General features: G+C 38.1%; 1 protein-coding gene and 1 long non-coding RNA gene across 10 annotated transcripts in view; one reads left to right on the top strand and one right to left on the bottom strand.

Annotated features, from left to right (window-relative positions):
• The window catches only part of RNF111 (ring finger protein 111), an 89,620-nt gene extending 81,843 nt beyond the window's left edge, over positions 1–7,777 (top strand). For 5 of the 8 annotated variants that reach the window (XM_070469221.1, XM_020882526.2, XM_020882532.2 and 2 more), the window contains exons 11-14: positions 1,801–1,893; positions 3,131–3,226; positions 4,247–4,374; positions 6,125–7,777. In XM_070469221.1, the coding sequence (XP_070325322.1) occupies positions 1,801–1,893; positions 3,131–3,226; positions 4,247–4,374; positions 6,125–6,242 (435 nt within the window). In that variant the 3' untranslated portion in view covers positions 6,243–7,777. The remainder of the gene's footprint in view (positions 1–1,800; positions 1,894–3,130; positions 3,227–4,246; positions 4,375–6,124) is intronic. The other 3 variants (XM_020882531.2, XM_020882535.2, XM_020882534.2) reach the window with 1 other exon arrangement.
• On the bottom strand, positions 1,854–25,865 carry LOC110125928 (uncharacterized). 2 transcript variants are annotated; one of them, XR_011488266.1, is made up of 5 exons: positions 25,764–25,865; positions 22,492–22,587; positions 21,520–21,596; positions 14,822–15,025; positions 1,854–1,928 (listed from the first exon to the last, which is right to left on the bottom strand). It is a non-coding gene; the product is annotated as an uncharacterized lncRNA (long non-coding RNA). The 2 variants fall into 2 exon arrangements; XR_011488267.1 differs by lacking the exon at positions 25,764–25,865 and adding an exon at positions 25,666–25,754.
• Between the last annotated feature and the right edge of the window lie 51 nt (positions 25,866–25,916).

The raw sequence follows: 25,916 nt of genomic DNA, 5'->3' as shown, positions 1-25,916 counted from the left end.
ATGAATAGAGGAGCCTGGCGGGTTCTAGTCCGTGGGGTGGCAAAGAGTCGGACACGACTAAGTGACTAACAGTCTCTCACTATTAGGATTAGAGAACCTGGGTTTGGAGAAACATGAAGGTAATTTTAGGTTTAAGACAAAACAGGGTAACATTAGGGAGGACTTGTTTGAAGATATCCAGGAAAAGGGTGGGTAGCAGTTAAGGATGGTCCAGGGTGGGGAAACAAGAGAAGAGGGGAGCAAATGATAGAGCTTACCTTTGGGTAAGAGAAAGAGGAAGCTTACCCCTAAAAGTTAGAGAAAGAAGGCTAGGGAGGGTTACAGGAGAAGTGCAGCTTTAAGTAACTTGGAAGGCAGAAGTTTCTTTCTGATGTGTAGGAAGATAGGTTATCTGCTTAGAGCTGGATACTATTGATCTTGATTATAAGGAAAGTTGCAGATACTTAAATAATAGGCTACTTAAAGGGTAGAAATTATTGCTTATTTTAAATTCTTTTCCATGTGTGAACTGTCTTTTAAAGTTGTAAAACATGCTAGAAGTATATTATGATTTAGTGGAAGCCAAATAAGTCTGGAGATTTGTTTATAAAAATGCAAGAATGGCCTCAGAATATCCCCTTCCTAACACTATGGTCAGCTCTTGTTATTCATGGTAGTTAATGTACTATAGAGTTACTGTGAATTGAACCATTATTCCCAGGGTGAATATAGCCCTAGGTTATTGCAAGCCTCCAGTCCCAACAACCAATGCATAACCTTGTTTTAATGTATTTTTCTGTTTAGAGACAACTTATTTGATATATACTGTTGATTCATTGACATTGAGCACATGGCCAAGCTCATGACACCATAACTCATACCTGAACGAAGCTTATGTACACATATTTTCTCCAAAAGGCACATCACAGCCTTCTTGCATTTAGGAACCCTAGCTAACAATTAAGCATTATGTTTGGGGATCAGTTTAAACAACAAAATGACCTATAAAAAGTACAAAAATGTGAAAAACATTGCACTTAATACATTGCAAAAAAGACACTTGTTATACAGTGTAAGAACTGAAACGAGTGGGCAGGGTCTTGTTCTTCCTCAACTGGGAGCACGTATTGGGCAGCTCAGATTTTTTTTGCTGCTCTGTGCAGGTCTGTGAATGACTTGTGAGAGCACAACTATTGATTTTGGAGTTACAAACAAATTCTGTCAAGTGGGTGAGCTCACAAATAAGATTGTGAAGATTGACCTTAGCTAACAAAAAATTAAAAACTGTTAAAACCTCACTAATAGAACCAAACCAAAAGAGCAGCCAAAAGTACCTTTGGCTATTTGGGGGTTAGAGAAAGGGAAATAAAACTTTTATCCTGAAATTAAGTTTTGTTAGAAAATTTTACGCATTTCTATTTCTTAATACTGTACAATAAAGCTCTCTGAAATTGACCAGATCTTATAAAAATTTTACTCTTTGTATGTTTAGGCTACTAAGAGCATCATTCTTAGGTTTGAGTATTCTCTACTTAGGATTCTTTGTGCAAAATAAATCAAATAGAAGAGAATCTGTTGTCTCATGGAACTGCTGTTTCTATTTTTTTCCTTCTGATGATAATTTAAAAGTTATTATAAACGAGATCATTTTTGAAGAGGAACCTGTTAACGGAATGCCTTTTTTGGAGTTATGTATTCTTCCTGAAGTTGATTTTTTTGAGAAGCTAGATGGAGAAAATTGAATATCTGAATTATTCAATGGTAGCAGTAAAACTTGAGCCTGTTCTTAATTCATTTAGCTTACCTGTTCTCTTAAAATAGGTTCCTGACATGGCAGGCTATCCTCACATTCGTTACATTTCATCAGGCTTGGATGGAACATCATTCAGAGGTCCTTTCAGGGGCAATTTTGAGGTATGTAATAGCATTAATGATATTTGCCACAGTATCTGTAATGCAAAAAGAGAGTATATGTAATATTAATAGTTATAACTATAGGATTGCTGCAGTGACTGGGGATCAAAAGGCAGTAACACATCTATATTGCTTCTAGGGATTGTTATAGAAAGATTTATAAGTAATATTAATCAGCATCAGAAATTACCCAAATATTGCAGAAGCATAATTGAAAATATCTAATAATAGAAGAATGTAGAAATTTATTAAATAAATATAAATATCAGATAAAGAACCATACCATTAAATGTGCAAGAAAAACCTTAATGCTTTTTTTTTTTTTTTTTTAAAAATAAATGCAGTACGTGGAACTGTGCTCAATGTTTGTGGCAGCTTGGATGGGAGGGGAGTTTGAGGGAGAATGGATACATGTATGTGTATGTGCCAAGTCCCTTTGCTGTTCACTAGAAACTATCACAACATTGTTAATTGGCTCTACCCCAATACAAAATAAGAAGTTAAAAAATTTTTAAATGCATTAGACTGATATGCTTTACTGAACCTGTGTGATGCTTGTAATACATTAGAATTTAGTGATAACACTTTTTGTATAAATTTACTCTTTGCAATATATCTGGGAAATAAGTACTATCAGTTTTTTGACTAGTACATTGTTTTTGATAGTTCTGATATTCTCCTGGGTGGATGAATATAATTTATTTAACCATTCTTCTAGAAAAACATTTAGGTTTTTAAAATATTTTTCTACTATAATCAATGCCTAATGCTTTTTGACTAAGCTTAGTATTTAGAGAAACATTGCTATAGAAAAAGAAACCTAAGTAATTCAGTTTTTTGCTAAATATCTGAATTTTTCTGGAAGAACAGATCATTTAAATATGATTAATGTTTTGTTTCTTCATGTCAGTTTGGAAGTTGGAGTCAAGAACTATTGTTTGACTTGTTTCCCTATTTTACTGCAGTGACTTCATCTTCTAGATGCATACATGCTTACTGACTTATATAGGATCATGTGGTAATACGTTGCTCTAGCCTACAAAGATAACTTTGCCATACCACTTCAGTTAGCTGAGAAATAATTACAAACAGCCATTTGCCTTACCATATATGGGTTTTTGAATACTCTATTTACATTGCATGTTTATAAATATGGTACTTTATTGCTTTTACAATACTGACTGTGCTGCTCAAGGAATAATCATACTGGCTTTTAATACTAGTTATTCTTCTTTAGGAACTTATTCATTTAGAAGAAAGATTAGGAAATGTTAATCGTGGAGCATCCCAGGGGACAATTGAAAGATGTACATATCCACATAAATACAAAAAGGTAAGCATTTATTCTATGAAACATCTACATTATTGTTGAAATGCATAACATTTAATATCGTGGACTTTTTTCAAGTTTGTGGAGTCTATCAACTATATTTTTTTATTGTTAAAACAATATATGCATATGGTTAAAAAATCTAAAACTGTAAATTGAAGTATGTTACTCTAATGATCCTAGTTTTCCTTCCCAGAAGAAAAATCATGCTTAAAGATTTCTTAGGTAATCTTCCACGCATTTTTAATAATGTGCATATGTATATATTTTTTCTTCCACTTTTAAAAATAACTCAAAGGGGATAATATACATACAGTTTTTGTCCATTTTCTTTTTATTCTATATCAGCACCTACAGATGACCCGTATTCTTATTAATAGCTTATACAGAATTCCATCCTATAGTGGTACCATAATTTAGCTAGTCAGTTGTTTGGATGGGAACTTAATTGACCTACATTTCTTATATTCTACCCTTATATTCCTTATGTAGTGTTACATGTAGAAGATGTGGAGTAGGCATGTTAAATAAATTTCTTTCAACAAACTGTTATATACTATAGAGACTAATGAAGTGTGAAAATGACTGTTCATTGTATTTTTCACCCTTTTCCTAAGAGTATTAATGGGGTATTACCATTAAATGTAAGTCATCTCAACTGTTTAAGCTAAATACTGTAACTGACGTTCATTTTTGAACTTTATCTGAAACATTTATTAATGAAACGAAGTTTATCTGGCTGTGCCTCATAATGGGACAAAATAGTATATATGATCCTGATTGTGGGTTAGAAATGATAGATTTCAGACTAATGAATTTCTGTTACTTTTAATTTTGATGCTGATTACTTAAGGGTCTTAAGAGAACACTTCGTTGATAATAGTCACTTAATTCATCCTTTAATTCATGGCAATTTTATCTGGGAAATATATTGTGGGTGAATGTATGGTTTTGTTTTGTTTTGTTTTTAAAATAAACACAAACTTTACTCAGTTGTTCAATAATGTCATCTCTACTAACAAGGTAACAACTGATTGGTTCTCACAGAGGAAACTGCACTGCAAACAAGATGGGGAAGAAGGGACTGAGGAAGACACAGAGGAAAAATGTACTATCTGTTTGTCTATTTTAGAGGAAGGTGAAGATGTGAGGTAACTAAACACTATCTAAAATTCATTGTCAAAACTGTACAAGAGATTTTATTTGAGGGGATTCTCTTGTCGCCCAGTAGTTAGAACTCTACACTTTGAGCTACTGAGGGTGCTGACTCAGTCCTTGGTCGGGGAACTAATCTCCCACAGACCTGCAACACAGCCAAAAAAAGAGGAATTTTATTATAAAGCAGATCAGAAACCAAATAAAGATTACTTTAGCATACCCTGTTACCAGTCTCTGATATGTAGAATTGCCTTGTAATAGTGAATTAAATAGTAAAAAGATTAAGTTTCTGTATTAACATCAAAGAGAAATATACTACCTGTTTTAGGGCCACACCAAGACTTGACCAGGGAGATTTTGTGGTCAGTATTGTCTTATCTGAATCTTGCAGGACAGAGAACTTGAGAGGTGAGACACTTTGGAGGCCAAAACATGTATATTAATGTTTCTCTAAAGCTTAAAGAGAGGGATCCAGATTAGCTCCATGCAGTTTGTTTTATATCATCTTTTATAAAGTGATCTTGTCCTAAAATTTCCTCTCAATTTGTAGACTGTTTTCTTCTTGTAACTATGTGATTTAGAAAGTATTGTTATGCTAACCAAATATTTTAGACTTTCCTTTTTATAATCTGTTAAGTAACTGTTTTGTTCCTATTCTGTTTTTTCTAATGTAACATAATCCCATATGAAGCAAGTTCTATAACATATATAACACCTGTATCATATTTCTTCAGTTGACTAAGAGAGAGAGAAAAGTTACAAACTTTTATTGTCTACTATATCACATAGAAGGTTGTTTGAAGCTGTTTGAGGGTTTGAAGCTGTTTGAAGGTTGTTTGACTTATTTCCAACAAAGATTTATAAATATAGATAATTGTTTTTTACAGTATTGACAATACTGTGCAGGGAGAAATTAGAACACCTCTTTTTAGCTATTTTTACAAAATATGAATTCTGAAATGTATTACAACTCAACAGTGGTGGAAGTTGAAATTGACACTTAAGTCAGTAATCTTTACTCTACTGTTAGATTTAACATTAGCATATTAGTGCACGGAAGCTTTATTTCTCTATTTCTAATTGATACTATAGTGTACTAAAGCATACATATCTGTTTAATCTGCTTTTAAAAGAGTAGCATAGTATGATATAACATGCAAATGATCTCATGAAACAGTATTATTAACCTTTAATCAATCATGTACTTTAATGTGTTAAAGAGATCCTCTAGACAGAAAATAATATTGCATATTAAGACATTCCTTAATTAGTATGATATGGCTGCTGTATGTTTATATAATTCTTTCGAGAGAATTAAGTGAGAATTTTTTTGAAAGTGCTTCATAAATACAGTGATTTGATATTAAAAATATATTTACAGTATTATGTTGTGGGGAACATATTGCCAACTCCAATACATTGGCAGCTCATGTATAGAAACAAAGCTGGAATAATTGTTACTGTAGTTGTTCTTAAAATTCTTGAGATTTTATATAATTTGATTCTTTAGCTGTGATATTTAATTATCTTGGTCATTAATACATTATATTGCCCAAAGTATTAATTTAATGTAGGTATATAATCTTGAGTAGGGAGGGTTTTTTTGTTTCTTTTTTTTAACAGAAGAGAAAATGTTCAGTAACTCCAGATCGTTACTGAAGTATTATATGTATCATTTGTTTAAATGCCACTGCACTTGTCTTAAAATTAACTTTTGCTTTTTGTTTTGTTTCCTTATGATAGACGCCTTCCCTGTATGCACCTTTTCCACCAAGTGTGTGTTGACCAGTGGTTGATCACCAATAAGAAGTGCCCCATTTGCAGAGTGGACATTGAGGCCCAGCTGCCAAGTGAAAGTTGACACCATGTTTCAGAACTCTTACCCTCCCTCTCATTCCCACCTTCCTGGTACTGCAGTCAACCAAAGATGGCATGACTTACCTGCGCAGATTCGGAAGCCTTGAGCTTAGGAGTGCTGGCTCTGCTACATGGTACAACTAATGCTAGACCCACAGTTTATGTATACAGTTGATTTCGATGTATTTATAAAAGCTTTTTTTTTTCTAGATTTGACATTTTTCCTGTATCATTTTACTGTATTTTTGCATGGTTCCTTGTATTGCATTTCTTTGCACATATTATGGGCTTGTGACCCTAAACTTGCAGGCAAGATTAGCTGCTTTAGTAAGTAGAATTTTGTGGTCTTTTTGTTTTTTACATAGTACCAGGTCTTGAGAATTATGAATTTTTTTTATCCATTACTAACGTTTAATTTAATCAATCATGTACTTTAGTTTAATGTATAAAGATCCTCTAGAAGATGATAATATTGTGTATTAAGACATTCCTTAATTAGGACAAAATGGCTGCTGTATATTTACAATACGGAGTTCTGAGTTCAATACCATCCTTGATACCGGGAACAGAATACAAACCATTTTCAATCAGATGCAGGTGGTACTCATATCACCAGAGTGATCAATAGAATTCTTCTTGGTGTATCCTTTTCCTTTTAGCACAATACAGATAGAGTTGAATATTAATACCATACATTTAGACTGCTGTTCCTATTGTATTTATCTTTTTCCTACATTGTTTAGAACTTTATTTCCCAGATTCAATTTTTGCTGCTGTGAAACAGCTCTGATGAACACTAAATATTAATTTCAATTAGCTGGATTGTATATACTTGCAGATTTAACAAAATTTTAGGGAAATTGAAGACATGTAGAATTTCATTCAGTCTTCTGCTAAGCACGCATAGTAAAGATATCTGCTTACATTGAGTTTTGTAAACACATTTAGTCAGGATTTAGAATTGCAGTCATCGGCAGGTATCTGTGCATTGATAGATCTTCTAAAGGTCCCAGAATCACTTTTAAAGGGATTTTTATTAGTTTAAAGATAAATAAAGTCAGCTGAATCTACATGTCTCTTGTTTTATTTCTCTTTAAGCTTGAAAACAGTAAATCTGCAGATACTGTGAGGCACAAATTATACTGTCAACCTACTGTTGCTCTGGTTTTAGACTCCCACTTCATACATTACCAAGAGTCGATCACTGATTTAAAAATTTTAATTTCTATAGTTAAGATTTACTGCATAATATAGAATATTAAAGTTAAGTTAATGTACTAACATTTCTCTTTTGGAGAAAGTTTTAATCCACTTCAGGATGCATATTATCAAGATACTTTCATATACAGGATAGCCTAATTTTATTTGTCTAAATATGCTTAATATGCCCCAGATTGCAAATGCATCAGTCAGTAACATCACTGTCTGTATGTGGAAGACATGTTCCCATGGATCATATGTGAAGATGTCAATAAGCTTGCATTAAGCCACCTGCTTTGTAAGTGGATTGATTAATAAATAACTTATATTTCTATTGTCTTTGTGTTTCATAATTCACTTTTATAAAACTGCCTACATTGAACATTATGGGATTCAAAAACAGTGATCTCACTCAGGTTGACATTTGCCTAGATTTTGTTTGTATTCATTCAGTTATGGGTACTTGCCCTTTTTATGTATTAGTAAATGTTACACTGAGTAATTGTCAGTATCAACATGCTTCAGCATAGTATGTGTTAGAGATCAAGGGTGGATTATGGTTAAGAAAATTGGATATAAAATAACACAATAAGAATACTAGCAGCAGTTGTAGAAGGGTTGTGGGAGGGGTGGCAGAATGAGAGAGAAAAAGAGAGACTTTGCCATCTTACTGAGGAGAAGAGCTAGTAGCCTGTATTCTGGTAGCCTAGATGTAGGACTTTAGCAGTGGAAAAGCCATGGTCCAGGCCAAGGGATAAGATGGGGAGAATTCTATACAACGGAGCCTCTTGATGCTCCCCAAAACACAAATACATATAGATTTCTCTATTTTTTATATTACATCAGATTTAGATGCACAACTAAATTGTTGATTTGTTTAACATTTGCTACTGATTTTTTAAAAATATAAACTATCATTACTTTAAAATACTTTGTGCAAGTATTTGTGGCATATACCTGAACTATGTAGGAGCTTCTTAAGCTACTACAGTTGCAGGAAAATGTGATTAGTGATGAACCAAATATGGTAGGAAATTTTTAGTATTTTACCTTTTTGTGCTTTGTTTTGGTGTCTTCCATATCCTGCTACATCTTATGTCAAAGTGAAAATTTCAGTGATAGCTATCCAAATTCTTTGAAACTAAAATTCTTTTGTCAGCAAATCCTAATGTTCATTTTTGTTAAAATGGAAGTGATAAAGTGATACTTGAAGCATTTTTCTTATCTGGTAATTTTTAGCTGCTAGCATGTTTCATCATTTGAATCATAACAATTTGACAGGAAACTAGTTCTGTTTTAAAAATGCTATTAATATTTGTAACAGATTAAAATGTCGACTCTGTGGACATTTCATTATTAGTTTTTCATAAACGAGAATAACTTAGTTTTGTAGAAAATGCAGAAATTACACTGACAATTACTCAATGTAACATTTACTAATGTAGAAAATGTAGAAAAAATTGATTTAAAAAAAAAATTTTTAAATTATTTTATATTGGAGTAGGGTTGATTTACAATGTTTTGTTAGTTTCAGGTGTGCAGCAAAGTGATTCAGTTATGTGTATTACATGTATCTATTCTTTTTCCAAGTTCTTTTCCCATTTAGGTTATTATTGCATCCTGATTTCTAATTTAACTTCCAAAACCTCTGGAAACACAGTAAATTTTCTTGCTTATTCAAGACTTCACATGTCACAATATTGCATGTATTAAGGTTGAAATATTTTCTCTCAGTTACAGATTTCACTCATTTCCTTAGAAATAAGAGTTATGTCCAAAACATGTTTCTTTTAAGAAAAATAAATGTTACCAATTCTGTGGTTGTGCCTTCTGGACACAATCTCATCTCTCTCTTCCATATCCTGTACAGATTCATAGGCTATACAGTTGATCTTTCGAGATTTTGAAAAGAATATAGTCTTTGGTGTCAGACAGACTTGGGCTTTGAATTGTGTAACTCTAAAAAACGTAAGCTTTCTGAACTCCATCATTCTTACCTATAATAGAAATAGTTTGTTATTAGAATTGAATGAGATGAGTATAAAGAACTTTGCATATAGGATATACTTAAGTTCTCCCAGTGCTTGCTCCGTCCCACCCCACCACCCAGATTCGCTTGCCCTTGATAACAAATAATAGCAAAGGCAGGTGCTGGACCATAGATCAGTGTTTACTGCAATCTTTCTCTTACTGAGTCCCACCAACTGATTACTAGATAAGAATGAGCAATCATTTTCAGCCCTTCTCTGATAGGTTGGCCTTTTTTCTTCTACCAGAGGAATGGAAGATTCAGAGCATGTGTGCTTTCTTCCTTTGCCTTGAAAGCACATGAGGCACATAGTTGCCCATAAAAACCGTCTAATGCTGTGTTTTAGGCTACTGCCAGTGGATCAGAGTTGGCACAGGATATGAAACCATTCACCCTTTCTGAACTAAAAGAAATATTATGGAGAAATTAACAGTTAGAATTCCTCAATCTCTACTAATTTCCCCCCTATCAAATTGTGTTATATAGAAATCTGGTGCCCGTTAACTGTTAACTGAGCACACTACTGAGCTGCATATGTTGTTGTATTAGCTGCTTCTAAGCTTTATTCTTAGGCTGAGAGCTGTGACTGTGTAGAAGGTGTAGGCTTTCAGGGGAAGCTTTTGATTAGCCCAGACAAACTGCATGTCTCTTGTAATCCTTTATCATCACTACAGAGAATGGTTCACTTCAATTCAATCGCTCAGTCATGTCCAACTCTTTGCAACCTCATGGACCGCGGCATGCCAGGCTTCCCTGTCCGTCACCAACTCCCAGAGTTTGCTCAAACTCATGTCCATCAAATCAGTGATACCATCTAACCATCTCATCCTCTGTCATCCCCTTCTCCTCCTGCCTTCAATCTTTCCAAGCATCAGAGTCTTTCCCAATGAGTCAGCCCTTCACATCAGGTGGCCAAATTATTGGAGTTTCAGCTTCAAGCATCAATCTTTCCAATGAGTATTCAGGACTGATTTCCTTTAGGATTGACCGGCCTGAACTCCTTGCAGTCCAAGGGACTCTCAAGAGTCTTCTCCAACATCACAGTTCAAAAGCATCAATTCTTCAGCACTCAACTTTCTTTATAGTCCAATTCTGACATCCATACGTGACCACTGGAAAAACCATAGCTTTGAATAGACAGACCTTTGTTGGCAAAGTAATATCTCCGCTTTTTAATATGCTGTCTAGGTTGGTCATAGCTTTTCTTCCAAGGAGCAAGCGTCTTTTAATTTCATGGCTGCAAACACCATCTGCAGTGCTCCTTGGAGCCCAAGAAAATAAAGTCTCTTACTGTTTCCATTGTTTCCCCATCTATTTGCCATGAAGTGATGGGACTGGATGCCATAATCTTCGTTTTTTGAATGTTGAGTCTTAAGCCAGCTTTTTCACTCTCCTCTTTCAATTTCAAGAGGCTCTTTAGTTCCTCTTTAGATCTACGTATCTGAGGTTATTGATATTTCTCCTGGCAATCTTGATTCCAGTTTGTGCTTCATCTGGCCTGGCATTTTGCCTGATGTACTCTGCATTGTTACATAAGCAGGGTGACAATATACAACCTTGATGTACTCCTTTCCAAATCTGGAACCAGTCTGTTGTTTCATGTCCTGTTCTAATGGTTTCTTATTGACCCACATGCAGATATCTCAGGAGGCAGGTCAGGTGGTCTGGTATTCCCATCTCTTTGAAGACTTTCCACAGTTTGTTGTGATCTACACAGTCAAAGGCTTTGGCATAATCAAGAAATAAAACAATGTTTAGATTCACTGATTTTCATTGTGTGCTACGCCAAGTCAGTTTTACCTTAGGTGGCAATATTCAATATGTGTGCGGGGTGGGTGGGGGGACTTTGAAAATAAAATTCTATAGATTTTTACTGATCCATTGTGTTATTTAGAAAGAAAGAGTTGGCTTCTGCAAAGGCCTATGTGGCTGGCAGAATAGCTCAAGACACTCAGATTTCCAACCTGCCCATAATATGGGATGCTCCAAACCTTTTATCCTAAGGGTTCTGTTCTTTAGATTCTTAAGAGCCTCTTTAAGAAGAGTTTTGACAAGAGAATTGAAAGAGATGTGGTAGTCTCCCAGCTTGCCCTTAAAAAGAGATGGATGTGTTCATTGAACTATCTAGAGACTACCATTCTATTAGTATTTGCTTAGAGAATAAGTTATGATGTTCCTAGGCTCCTCGTTTACTGTTAGCTACACATGCCCCAAATCCCAAAGCTTTGTATTACCTTCTATTGCTTGGTAACCATAAAACTTAGTGGCTTAAGCGCAAACATTTTAGTTTCTGTGGATCAGGAATTTGGAAACGGCTTAGCTTGGTACTTCTGGCTCAGGGTGGCTCATGAAGTTACAGTCAAGGTGCTAGCTGAGGCTGCAGTCATCTGAAGTCATTACTGGGTCTGGATGATCTCTTTGGAAGATGGTTCACTCACATGGCTGATGATAGGAGACTTGGTTCATTATTGGTTGTTGGCCAAGAGACCCCACCTCACTTCCTGGTTATAAGGGCCACTTCATAGGGCTGCTCAAATGTCTTCCCAGCAGGCTAGCTGGTTTCCCCAGAGCAAATGACCACAAAGAGAGAGCAAGGAGGAACCCACAGAAAGATTTTTCATCTAGTCTGATGTTATACTCTCATTTCTGACACATTATATTCATTAGAAGCAAGTTACTAAGTATAGCCTCTACGCAGGAGGAGTTGACTGGGTTCCAGCATTTGAAGGAAGGTATAGCAAGAATTTGTGTACATATTTTTAAAATGATACAGTTAGTAATTGTCTTATCCCCTATATCAAGATCCAGTCTCCAGACCTTGGACTTCTGTGGCCAGAAATTCTATGAGACCAGCTCAGGGCTTCCTAGAGCTCTCAGTTACATCTGATCCATGGTTCAGCACCAAATAAACTGCCCTCAGAAGATAGCCAAATGCAAGAACATGACTCAGGCACTGAAGTTTCCTGTGTGAAAAAAATTTCCAAGAATAATGTTTTTGAGATTCAGCCTTTACAAATAACTGTAAATCCTACCTATTGTGCTGTGTTTTCCTAAGCTGTGAGACCATAGTAAGCAATAAGATAAAGGACTATTCCAGCAAACAGAAAAGCTTATTTGATGTAAGGGATTGAGAATACCGCCAGGTAAATATGTCTGTTATCTGTTATGTAACAAACCACACCAAATCTTAGTGACTTAGACACAGAATTTATAATTGCTCATCGTTTTAAAATGTGGGCAGAGCTGGGCAAGCATAGCTCATGTGTCAGTGTAGTGTGACTTCTGTGTTCTTCATGTGACTGCATTCATTTGGGAGCTCTACTGGGACGCAGTGTCCAGTGTGGCCTCCCTTCGATGTCTGATGCTTTAGTAGGGTTGGCTGGAACAGCCAAAGACTCACTGGGCATTTCTCTCTCTTGATGTGGTCTCTCTAGTGAGGGATAGCTAGAACTCTTCACATGGTGGGTCAGAGCTCTAAGAAGAAACCTCCGTTCTTCCTAAGACCTCGGTCTGGAACTGCACAGTATCATTTCTGCCATATTCTGTGAGTCAAAGCAAGGCTAGTCCAGATTCAAGGGGAGGGGAAATAGACTGTGTCTATTAATAGCAGCAGCAGCAAAAAAATTATGACCATCTTTAATTTATCACCGTGAGATAAAACAAGTGCTATTGCTTTGTTAGAATTCCTAGTACAAACTTCCTGAACACATTTATTTTTCCCCCCCAAGTCGAAGTTTAGCATATGTGGTGGTGGTTTAGTTGCTAAGTAGTATCCGACTCTTGCGATCCCAGGGACTGTAGCCTGCCAGGCTCCTCTGTCCATGAGATTCTCCAGGCAAGAATACTGGAGTGGGTTGTCATTTCCTTCTCCAGGGGACCTTGCTTACCCAGGAATTGAACCCAGGTTTCCTGCACTGCAGGCAGATTCTTTACCAACTGAGCTTCGAGGGAAGCCCGACATATGGAGAAGCCATATATGCAAACAGTCTATTCTCTGAAGTGTAATCATGAGAGGAATCAGTGGTGGAGGAACTTTGACTTCCTTATGCTGATATTTGAGAAAAAGAAATTGGATATTGCTAGATGCTTCTTTTCCTTTGACTGCCCTATCTTTGTGTAATTTAGAAATTCTTTCTTCAGTGTTCTTGATAGATGGTTATTGTGATAGTTAATTTACTGTGTCAGTTTGACTGCACCATTGAGTGCCCAGACATTTGGTAAAACTGTTCTGGGTCTATCTTTGAGGGTGTTTCTAGATGAGATCAACATTTGAATCTGTAGACTGTGTAAAGCAGTTTGCCCTCCCTAATATAGATGGACCTCATCCAATCGGTTGAAGGTCTTAACAGAACAAAGAGACTCTCCTCTTCTCCTCCTGCGCCCCATGAGTAAGGGAGAATTCTCTTCACTACTTTCAAGTCGAGACATTGTTTTTCTCCTATCTCTGCTCTCAAACTGAGATCTAGGCTCTTCCTGGATTTCTAGTCTACCAGCCTTTGGGCTGGAACTACTCCATTGGCTCTCCTGAATTTCCAGCTTGCAGACAAGATTGCAGGACTTAGCTTTCATAATTGTGTGGGCCAATTCCCTATCTTTCTATCTCTGAAGAACCCCAACCAATCCAATTATGTATGCCTATAGTTATATTCTTCCAGGGCTGATGAGGTCACTACTTATTGAAGAAGCACATTTTTTTTTTTTTTTGTAAACTGTTGAAATCATTAATTATTTAAAAAATCATTAATTCTTTTCCTTTGTTACATGTTCCTACAATGTAGGATCCTATCCTATATTTTGGAGCAGTGTAAAAATAAGTGGTTTCTTGCTACATACTAGCTCTTCAGATACTATAAGACAGCTATCTTGATTTATTTGGGTCTTTTCCAAGTGGACTATCCTTAGAACCCTGTTGTTTAAACTGGATCATAAGGCTCTTATCTATTGTCACTATTTTTCGGGATATTTCTAGTGGTAAAGAATCTGCCTGCCAATGCAGGGGGTACAAGAGACACAGTGTTGATCCCTGGGTTGGGAAGATCCCCTGGAGCAGGAAATGGCAACCCACTCCAGTATTCTTGCCTGGAGAATCCCATGGACAGAGGAACCTGGTGGACTACAGTCCACACACACACACAAAATATGGTACCCAAAAGTGATCATCACTCTGGATGTGACCTGAGCATTAAAGAAGTACAGAATGAATCTGAACTTGCTCATGCTAATGAGTTAGGTCTTGGAATGGTGGCATTTTCTAAGGGTGCACAGGTTTCCTAAACAACAGGTGTGAAAATGGAAAGAATGAGTTGAAAAAGGAATACAAACTGAAGTGAAATGAGACATAGTCTTCACTCTACCTTCTGTGTGAGAGTGGGATTGGCTCTCATGTCCCATTAGGCCTGCATACCCCGCAGGCACAGTTTAGCTCAGCATGGGGTTGGTTAGTGAAAAGAAAGCTTCATATGCCTACTGGGACATTCTCTGCATTCTGTAGCTCCTCAAGATTTCACCAAAGCTGATTAGTATATGAGACAAAAATTAGAGTGTCTTACAATGTTTATCTGGAATAGCAGAAAAGAGAAAACGCATGAATAATTGAACAGCATAATATTAAAACTTGAGTCAATGGTTTATTATCCTCAAGGGACCTCATATTTTTATACTCACCTTCTAAAGATGAGTAAATTTTACTGTTATCCTTTCATGGACCTTATACTTTAAGCACCATGAACGCAGGAACTCAGGTTTGTTTGTTTCAATCTTTTGGCAGCATCATGCGGCATGTAGGATCTTAGTTCCCCAACCAGGGATTGAACTGCACCCCCTGCATTGGTAGCACAAAGTCTTAACTACTGAACTGCCAGGGAAGTCCCAGGGGTGCAGTTTTTAATGACCCCCCTGTTTTTCTTCTAATTAGCATGCGCAGCGCCTTGCTTATACAAGGCATTTAATAGATTAAAAGAACAAAACAAACAACAAAGAAGCTTGGATGATCCACAAGCTTGAGGTCCAGATTTTAAAGAATCCTTTTCAGTGGAGGCTCATAATAGAAAGGTGTTTATTTCTACCTCTCTGGGTCTCCCTGCTACTGAACAGACAACAGACTGGGACATAACCATATACCCTGCTAAGCCAGCAACAGATTCAGTTCAGTTCAGTTCAGTCTCTCAGTCGTGTCCGACTCTTTGCAACCACATGAATTGCAGCACGCCAGGGCTCCCTGTCCATCACCAACTCCTGGAGCTTGCTCGACTCATGTCCATAGAGTCCGTGATGCCATCCACCCATCTCATCCTCTGTTGTCCCCTTCTCCTCCTGCCTTTCCCAACATCAGGGTCTTTTCTAAGGAGTCAGTTCTTCGCATCAGGTGCAAAGAACTCCACAGTACTGGAGCTTGAACTTCAGCATCAGTCCTTCCAATGAATATTCAGGACTGAATCCCTTTAGGATTGATTGGTTGGATCTCCTTGCAGTCCAAGGGACTCTCAGGAGTCTTCTCCAACACCACAGTTCAAAAGCATCAATTCTCCAGCGCTCAGCTTTCTTTATGGTCCAACTCTCACATCCATACATTACTACTAGAAAAACGTAGCTTTGACCTTTGTTGGCAAAGTAATGACTTAGCTTTTTAATATGCTGTCTAGGTTGGTCATAGCTTTTCTTCCAAAGAGCAAGCGTCTTTTAATTTCATGGCTGCAATCACCATCTGCAGTGATTTTGGAGCCCAAGAAAACAAAGTCTGTCACTGTTTTCATTGTTTTCGCATCTATCTCCATGAAGTGGTGGGACTAGATACCCTGATCTTCACTTTTTTTTTTTTCATTTATTTGTATTAGTTGGAGGCTAATTACTTTACAATATTGTAGTGGTTTTTGCCATACATTGACATGAATCAGCCATGGATTTACATGTGTTCCCCATCCTGAACCCCCCTCCTACCACCCTCCCCATGATCTTCACTTTTTGAATGTTGAGTTTTAAGTCAGCTTTCACTATCTTCTTTCACTTTCATCAAGAGGCTCTTTAGTTCCTCTTCGCTTTCTGCCATAAGAGTGGTGTCATCTGCATATCTGAGGTTATTGCTACTTCTCCCAGCAATCTTGATTCCAGCTTGTGCTTCATCCAGCCCGGCATTTCACATGACGTACTCTGCATATAAGTTAAATAAGCAGGGTGACCATATACAGCCTTGACGTACTCCTTTCCCATAACTGTTTCTTCTTGACTTGCATACAGATTTCTCAGGAGGCAGGTAAGGTGGTCTGGTATTTCCATCTCTTGAGTTTTCCACAGTTTGTTGTGATCCACACAGTCAAAGGCTTTGGTGTAGTCAATAAAGCAGAAGTAGATGTTTTTCTGGAATTCTCTTACTTTTTCTATGATCTAAAAGATGTTGGCAACTTGATCTCTGGTTCCTCTGTTTTTTCTAAATCCAGCTTTAATATCTGGAAGTTCCCAGTTTATGTACTTTTGAAGCCTAGCTTGGAGACTTTGGAACATTACTTTGCTGGCATGTGAGATGAGTGCAATTGTGCAGTAGTTTGAGCATTCTTTGGCATTGCCTTTCTTTGGGATTGGAATGAAAACTGACCTTTTCCAGTCCTGTGGCCACTGCTGAGTTTTCCAAATTTGCTGGCATATTGAGTGCAGCACTTTCACAGCATCATCTTTTAGGATTTGAAATAGCTCATCTGGAATCCCATCACCTCCACTAGCTTTATTTGTAGTGATGCTTCCTAAGGCCCACTTGACTTTGCATTCCAGGATGTCTGGCTCTAGGTGAGTGATCACAACACTGTGGTTCTCTGGGTCATTAAGATCTTTTTTGTATAGTTCCTCTGTGTATTCTTGCCACCTCTTCTTAATCTCTTCTGTTAGGTCCATGCCATTTCTGTCCTTTATTGTGCTCATCTTCGCATGAAATATTCCCTTGGTATCTCTAATATTCTTGAAGAGATCTCTTAGTCTTTCCCAGTCTATTGTTTTCCTCTATTTCTTTGCATTGATCACTGAGGAAGGCTTTCTTATCTCTCTTTTCTATTCTTTGCAACTCTGCTTTCAGATGGGTATATCTTTCCTTTTCTCCTTTGCCTTTAACTTCTCTTCTTTTCTCAGCTATTTATAATGCCTCCTCAGACAACCATTTTGCTTTTTTGCATTTCTTTTTCTTGGGAATTGTTTTGATCACCGCCTCCTGTACAATGTCATGAACCTCCATCCATAGTTCTTCAGGCACTCTATCAGATCAGATTACAACTTCATGGGATAGATAATGGTGACCCATTGGTCAGGATGAAAGTAGTCAAGATTGATGCCAGCAAAGGAGAGGAAAAAGACTTTCTTTTTGTAAGAAAAATGACCTGCTACTCCCCTCAAAGAAATTAGCATTGAAAGCTACTTATTTGTTGTAACATTTGAAAGAAAATTTTCACCTAACCATTCAAAAATTTTAAGTTACCTTGCAGTTGTGTTCCCTTGTCATCCGTATTTATAGTCATTTACCAAGATTCTGTGATTTCTCCTGAAATGCCTCGCCTACCTGTTTTCATTTTTTTTCTCCACATTTCATACAAATCAGATTTTTAGTTACATCTCAGCTAGGAAAACTTTTTCCATAGTCCATTCTTCATGCTGCCCCAAGGGGCAGCATTCTAAAACAGAGTTCTAAGCAAATCATCATCCTTCTTCAAAACTTTCCATGGTTTCTCATTTTCTGGATCTTTAGCTGAGCAGCTTTATCTTTCAGTTCAGTTCAGTCGCTCAGTTGTGTCCAACTCTCCGCGACCCCAAGGACTGTAGCATGCCAGGCCTGCCTGTCCATCACCAACTCCTGGAGTTTACCCAAACTCATATCCATGGAGTCGGTGATGCCATCCAAACATCTATTCCTCTGTCCTCCCCTTCTCCTTCTGCCCTCAATCTTTTCCAGTATCAGGGTCTTTTCAAATGAGTCAGCTCTTCACATCAGGTGGCCAAAGTACTGGTGTTTCAGCTTCAACATCAGTCCCTCCAAAGAACACCTAGGACTGATCTCCTTTAGGATGGACTGGTTGGATCTCCTTGCAGTCAAAGGGACTCTCAAGAGTCTTCTCGTACACCACAGTTCAAAAGCATCAATTCTTCGGTGCTCAGCTTTCTTTACAGTCAAACTCTCACATCCATACATGACTATTGGAAAAACCATAGCCTTGACTAGATGGACCTTTGTTAGCAAAGTAATGTCTCTGCTTTTTAATATGCTGTTTAGGTTGGTCAGAACTTTCCTTCCAAGGAGTAAGCATCGTTTACCTTCATGGCTGCAGTCACCATCTGCAGTGATTTTGGAGCCCCCCAAAATAGTCAGCCACTGTTTCCACTATTTTCCCATCTATTTGCCATGAAGTGATAGGACCAGATGCCATGATCTTAGTTTTCTGAATGTTGAGCTTTAAGCCAACTTTTTCGCTCTCCATTTTCTCTTTCATCAGGAGGCTCTTTAGTTCTTCACTTTCTGCCATAAGGGTGGTGTCATATGCATATCTGAGGTTATTGATATTTCTCCTAGCAATCTTGATTCCAGCATGTGCTTCATCCAGTCCAGTGTTTCTCATGATGTACTCTGCATATAAGTTAAATAAGCAAGGTGACAATATATAGCCTTGACATACTCCTTTTCCTATTTGGAACCAGTCTGTTGTTCCATGTCCAGTTCTAACTGGTGCTTCCTGACATGCATACAGATTTCTCAAGAGGCAGGTCAGGTGGTCTGGTATTCCCATGTCTTTCAGAATTTTCCACAGTTTATTGTGATCCACACAGTAAAAGGCTTTGGCATAGTCAATAGAGCAGAAATGGATGTTTTTCTGGAACTCTCTTGCTTTTTCAAAGATCCAATGGATGTTGGCAATTTGACCTCTGGTTGCTCTGCCTTTTCTAAAACCAGCTTGAACATCTGGAAGTTCATGGTTCACGTACTGCTGAAGCCTGGTTTGGAGAATTTTGAGCATTACTTTGCTAGTGTGTGAGATGAGTCCAATTGTGCGGTAGTTTGAGCATTCTTTGGCATTGCCTTTCTTTGGGATTGGAATGAAAACTGACCTTTTCCAGTCCTCGTGGCCACTGCTGAGTTTTCCAAATTTGCTGGCATATTGAGTGCAGCACTTTCACAGCATCATCTTTTAGGATTTGAAATAGCTCAACTGGAATTCCATCACCTCCACTTGCCTTGTTTGTAGTGATACTTTCTAAGGCCCACTTGACTTCACATTCCAGGATTTGGCTCTAGGTGTGTGATCACACCATTGTGATTATCTGGGTCATGAAGATCTTTTTTGTACAGTTCTTCTGTGTATTCTTGCCACCTCTTCTTAATATCTTCTGCTTCTGTTAGGTCCATACAATTTCTGTCGTTTATTGAACCCATCTTTGCATGGAATGTTCCCTTGGTATCTCTAATTTTCTTGAAGAGATCTCTAGTCTTTCCCAGTCTATTGTTTTCATCTATTTCTTTGTATTGATCACTGAAGAAGGCTTTCTTATCTCTCCTTGCTATTCTTTGGAACTCTGCATTCAAATGGGTGTATCTTTCCTTTTCCCCTTTGCTTTTTTCTTCTCTTTTCACAGTTATTTGTAAGGCCTCCTCAGATAGCCATTTTGCCTTTTTGCGTTTCTTTTTCTTGGGGATGTTCTTGCTCCCTGTCTCCTGTACAGTGTCACAAACCTCTGTCCATAGTTTATCAGGCACTCTGTCTATCAGATCTAGTCCCTTAAATCTATTTCTCACTTCCACTGTATAATCATAAGGGATTTCATTTAGGTCATACCTGAATGGTCTAGTGGTTTTCCCCACTTTCTTCAATTTACATCTGAATTTGGCATAAGGAGTTCAGGATCTGAGCCACAGTCAGGTCCTGATCTTGATTTGCTGACCAGATAATCAGATAATCAACCAGATAATCAGATAATCAGTCTGATTTCGGTGTTGGCCATGTGGTGATGTCAATGTGTAAAGTCCTCTTGTGTTGTTGGAAGAGGGTGTTTGCTATGACCAGTGCATTCTCTTGGCAAAACTCTATTAGCCTTTGCCCTGCTTCACTGTGTACTCCAAGGCCAAATTTGCCTGTTACTCCAGGTGTTTCTTGACTTCCTACTTTTGTATTCCAGTCTCCTGCAATGAAAAGGACATCTTTTTTGGGTGCTAGTTCTAAAAGGTCTTATAGGCCTTCATAGAACTGTTCAATTTTAGGTTCTTCAGTGTTACTGGTCGGGGCATAGACTTGGATTACCATGATATTGAATGGTTTGCCTTGGAAATGAACAAAGACCATTCTGTCGTTTTTGAGATTGCATCCAAATACTGCATTTTGGACTCTTTTGTTACCTGTGATGGCTAATCCATTTCTTCTAATCCATTTCCTGCCCACAGTAGTAGATATAATGGTCATCTGAGTTATATTCACCCATTCTAGTCCATTTTAGTTCACTGATTCCTAGAATGTCGATGTTCACTCTTGCCATCTCCTGTTTGACCACTTCCAATTTGCCTTGATTCATGGACCTAACATTCCACGTTCCTATGTAATATTGCTCTTAACAGCATCAGACCTTGCTTCTATCACCAGTCACATCCACAACTGGGTGTTGTTTTTCCTTTGGCTCCATCTCTTCATTCTTTCTGGAGTTATTTCTCCAGTGATCTCCAGTAGCCTGTTGGGCACCTACCAACCTGGGGAGTTCATCTTTCAGTGTCCTATCATTTTGCCTTCTCATACTGTTCATGGGGTTCTCAAGGCAAGAATATGAAGTGGTTTGCCATTCCCTTCTCCAGTGGACCACATTCTGTCAGACCTCTCCTCTATGAGTCGTCCATCTTGGGTGGCCTTGCTTAGTTTCTTTGAGTTAGACAAGGCTGTAGTCCATGTGTTCGGATTGGTTAGTTTTCTGTGATTGTGGTTTCAGACTGTCTTCCCTCTTATGCCCTCTCTCAGTGCCTACTGAGTTACTGGAGTTTCTGTTACCTTGGACGTGGGGTATCTCTTCACGGCTGCTTCAGTGAAGCGCAGCTGCTGCTCCTTACCTTGGACGTGGGATATCTCCTCCCGGCCTCCGCTTCTGACCTTGGACTTGGGGTAGCTCCTCTCAGCCTCCTACAAGCTGGAGTACAGAGATGAACGTTAACATTTCTATAATCCAAATGCCTCAGACTACTTAGTTTTCCTGTAGATTCTCATTGTTTCTACTTGAATGCCTTTGCTATCTCTGCTTGCTAAAATCTAACCCCTCCTTTAAAAGTCAGCTCAAATGTCCCCTTTTTTGTAAGCCTTCCTTCCTCTACCCCCATTTTGAATTAATCTTACTGTGCTCAGTATTTTATAGGTTCTGCCTCTTAAAATAATTTTGTTCCTGTGTCTCCTCTTCCTTGTTTTGAACTTGAGGGCATGACTAATACTTTATTCTTCCCTGTGTTTCCTACAGTGCTTGCAAACACTGACATTCTAATATAGCAAATTTATCTTCTAGCTAGTTCAGAGAGAGAAGAAGAAATCAGAAAAAGGTAGGCAGTTACAGTAGGGGATAGAAATAGTATAAGAGTAACTGAGGAAGAGAACATGGTAGTAATTAGGAAATAGCAGGGTTCTGATAAAAAGTCACCTGATGAAAATTGTAATTGTTAATGATTTGGATTAAATTGGACCTTTTATGCCCTCACTGTGATCTGGAACAACAGCTGCTGAAAGTTTCCCAGAAGTAAAAAAGTATTCTTCAAGGATATAGAGACTATGATCATGAGCTGAGCTTTCAGAATTTTATGATAATCTAGTACATAACCCACATTAATCCTAATAAAATTCAACAATAAATAAGCGTCTTATTTGTTCTAGGCACTAGAGTTAGAATGGTTCATAAAACCAACTCCCCTGCCCTTGTGGAGCTTATATGCTGGAATGTGTGATCAAATTAAGCAGTTACTATGCTGAGCTCAAGATTGTCCTGGTGCCTATTTATGGGTCTTCTAGGAGAGTTGGTGGGGTTTCTAGCTCTGACCTACCCAGGGACAGTTTTTTCCTCCTGAAGTTCCTGAGTTCCGCATCAACAGTGACTGGCTGACTGTGAAGTTTTCAAAATGGGAGAAGGTCCTGGAAATCTGAGAAAAGAATCCCAAGGAGGAGAATGAGGTTGGTAGCTGAATAAGAAATTGGAAGTGAAGAGGGTCTGACCAACAGCAAGCAAATCTCTGGTGATTCAGAAGGGTAGTCCTGACAGCCAAAACTGTAAGACTCTATCCTAGACTGAGGAATCTTAGTGTCTGAAGAGTTCCCGTTTGGCAGTCCAGGACCTAAACATTTGTGTAGGAATCTCAGAATATGTCTCAGACTTCCTTTTGTACGGTTGGAAGATACTAGGCAACACCTACCTTGAAACGTAATAACTCCTGCCAAACGAAACCACTCACCATGTCTTCAATCATGCCAGTCCAATATTGGTGGTCTGTGCTTTTGCTTAGGGTGCATTCTATGCCTGCAATATTCCTCACTCCATATCCACTCCAGTATTTGAAGCAGTACTTGACCAAGAAATGAAATAAAGTGAATTGACCATGTAGAAGTTTACCATACTGCGAAAGACTGGCCTTCAGGAAATTTATCCTTGGTTAATTTTCTATTCAATTCCCTTTGATGACTATTTCAAGCTTTTGCCACTGTTTCTGCCAAATGTAAATAGGGAAAGTGAAAGTCGCTCAGTCAAGTCCGACTCTTTGCCACCCCAAGGACTATACAGTGCATGGAATTCTCCAGGCCAGAATACTGGAGTGAGTAGCTGTTCCCTGCTCCAGGGGATCTTCCCAACCCAGGGATTGAACCCAGGTCTCCCACATTGCAGGTGGATTCTTTACCAGCTGAGCCATGAGGGAAGCCAATGAGAGGACAATGGTAAATACAGAGGAGAGACTTTGAAATCAGACTTGAGTACACACTCTAGCTCTGAAACCCATAAGGACCGTGACTGCAGCCAAGACATACAACTGTTCTGAGTCTTAGTTTCTTTATCTGTTAGATTGGGATAACACATGACAGATGTTAGCGAGACTCTTTGTGATCCTTTTGGGATATATACAAATATTACATGATTATGTTATACATATGAAGCTAATGTATATCAATTATATATCAATTTTAAAATGCCCCCCAAATTGGGATAATACTAAAAACTGGGATCTAAGGACTAAGAGGATTCTATGAGAAAGTTTATTTAAATTAGTATATAGGAAGAGTGATCAATGTTATCTAAGACGGGAATAGGAAATAAAAATATAGGACTATAATGCATTAAACAAGAGATTGAATCAAAAAGTTTATTTGTAAGGTTCTAGGTTAGCTGCAATGAGGGATAAGCCACAAGAAATAGTACCTCTACTTTAAATGAAAATACAGTATGTCTAATATGAATTAAATTATTCAATTTTAACAGTGTCAAATCAGTTAATAAAAGCACTTTACCATTAGTTACATTTCTGTTTACAAAGCCCTAAGAGTTGATAAGGATTGTTTTATAGTTGTAGCTTTTGATATTACCACAAAAATATAACAATAAAGAAAAAGTATAATTTTACTCACAAGCCCAGTGCCCTAAACATCTATTTTCCCTTCCCAATACTTCTTCACTGGATATCTAATTTTTAGTTTTAGGATGATGGATACATTAACATCTTCTCATGCCACTTAGTAGCTGCAATTATTTCTGTTTTACCTCAGATATGCAGATGATACCACCCTTATGGCAGAAAGCAAAAAAGAACTAAAGAACCTCTTGATGAAAATGAAAGAGGAGAGTGAAAAAGTTGGCTTAAAACTGAACATTGAGAAAACTGAGATCATGGCATCCGTTCCCATCACTTCATGGCAAATAGATGCGGAAACAATGGAAACCGTGAGAGTCTTTATTTTTGGGGGCTCCAGAATCACTGCAGATGGTGACTGCAGCCATGAAATTAAAAGACGCTTGCTTCTTGGAAGAAAAGTTATGACCAACCTAGACAGCATATTAAAAAACAGAGACATTACTTTGTCAACAAAGGTCCACCTAGTCAAAGTTACGTTTTTTCAGTAGTCATGTATGGATGTGAGAGTTGGACTATAAACAAAGCTGAGCACCAAAGAATTGATGCTTTTGAACTGTGGTGTTGGAGAAGACTCTGGAGGGTCCCTTGGACAGCAAGGAGATCCAAGCAGTCCATCCTAAAGGAAATCAGTCCTGAATATTCATCGGAAGGACTGATGATGAAACTGAAACTCCAATACTTTGGCCACCTGATGCGAAGAACTGACTCATTTGAAAAGATCCTGATGCTGGGAAAGACTGGCAGGAGGAGAAGGGGACGACAGAGGATGAGATGGTTGGATGGCATCATCGACTCGATGGCCATGAGTTTGGGTAAGCTCCAGGAGTTGGTGATGGATAGGGAGGCCTGGCATGCTGCAGTCCATGGGGTCACAAAGAGTTGGACACGACTTAGCAACTGAACTGAAGAGGAAACAGGTGTAGTCATGTTAGATCCAAGAGAAGGAATTTAATTCAGATCACTTTATTTAAGGCTCATTAGCACCCCAGTAACAGAGAGATAAACCATTTTTTAAAGAGTAGGAGTGACGGGAAATCTTGCTCAAATTCTTAGAGGGAGCCTATCATCAGAAGTCATTTCACTACCTTTACTTTGGGCCTTCGACCCTTCCTTTCCTCTCCTCTTTCCCCTTCCTCTCACTTTTTCTTTCTTCTTTTCTTGTCTTGACCTGATCCTCCCACCCTGTTGCCCAAGGCTGTATCACACTTCAGTTGTCTTTTTCATTTTAAAATCTTCGGCACATCATAATTTATTCGACAAATATTTACTGAGCACTGATCACAACACACACGAAACGATATGCCAGGTTCCGCGACAAAATGAAGAGTTTACTTGAATCAGAAGTCACACAAACCGCATTTATCATTTTTTTCCCAACTCCTAAGAATCTTAGCTTTAGAGTAAACACCACAATTCCCACTCCTTAAGCACACGTTTGCATCTCAACCACTTAACACAGCGCAGCCCTAAAGGACCCATGGGCGCCTGTTCCACCACCTAGGCAGGCCAATCCGACCTAACTTCAACGCAAAACTTATGGGAAAAGAGTAAATATCAGAAATGGCATTTATAGGGTGTTCCGTAGAACCAACTTCCGCGCACCCTGTACAAACGCAGACATCCGTAATTGAGGTCGCGTCAAAATCCAGAGAAGGCGTCCTACGTCTGCTTTTCTAGTGAGGAATTTTATTTTTGTTTACCTTACGAGCCGAGATTTTTTTAAAATACACCAAGCAGAAAAAAACAACCTGTTGTTATGACAACAAACGGGTCTGGCAAATTCATCCAATCAGCCTGCGGAAGGGCCTCCTGACTAGCCAATGGGAAGAGCGCGTCGTACGTAGGGCCGCCCA

Source organism: Odocoileus virginianus, chromosome 6 (genome assembly GCF_023699985.2).
Source record: "Odocoileus virginianus isolate 20LAN1187 ecotype Illinois chromosome 6, Ovbor_1.2, whole genome shotgun sequence".
NCBI classification, from domain to species: domain Eukaryota; kingdom Metazoa; phylum Chordata; class Mammalia; order Artiodactyla; family Cervidae; genus Odocoileus; species Odocoileus virginianus.
The sequence above is the reverse complement of the archived record's forward strand: the minus strand, read 5'-3'. Positions and strand labels throughout refer to the sequence as shown.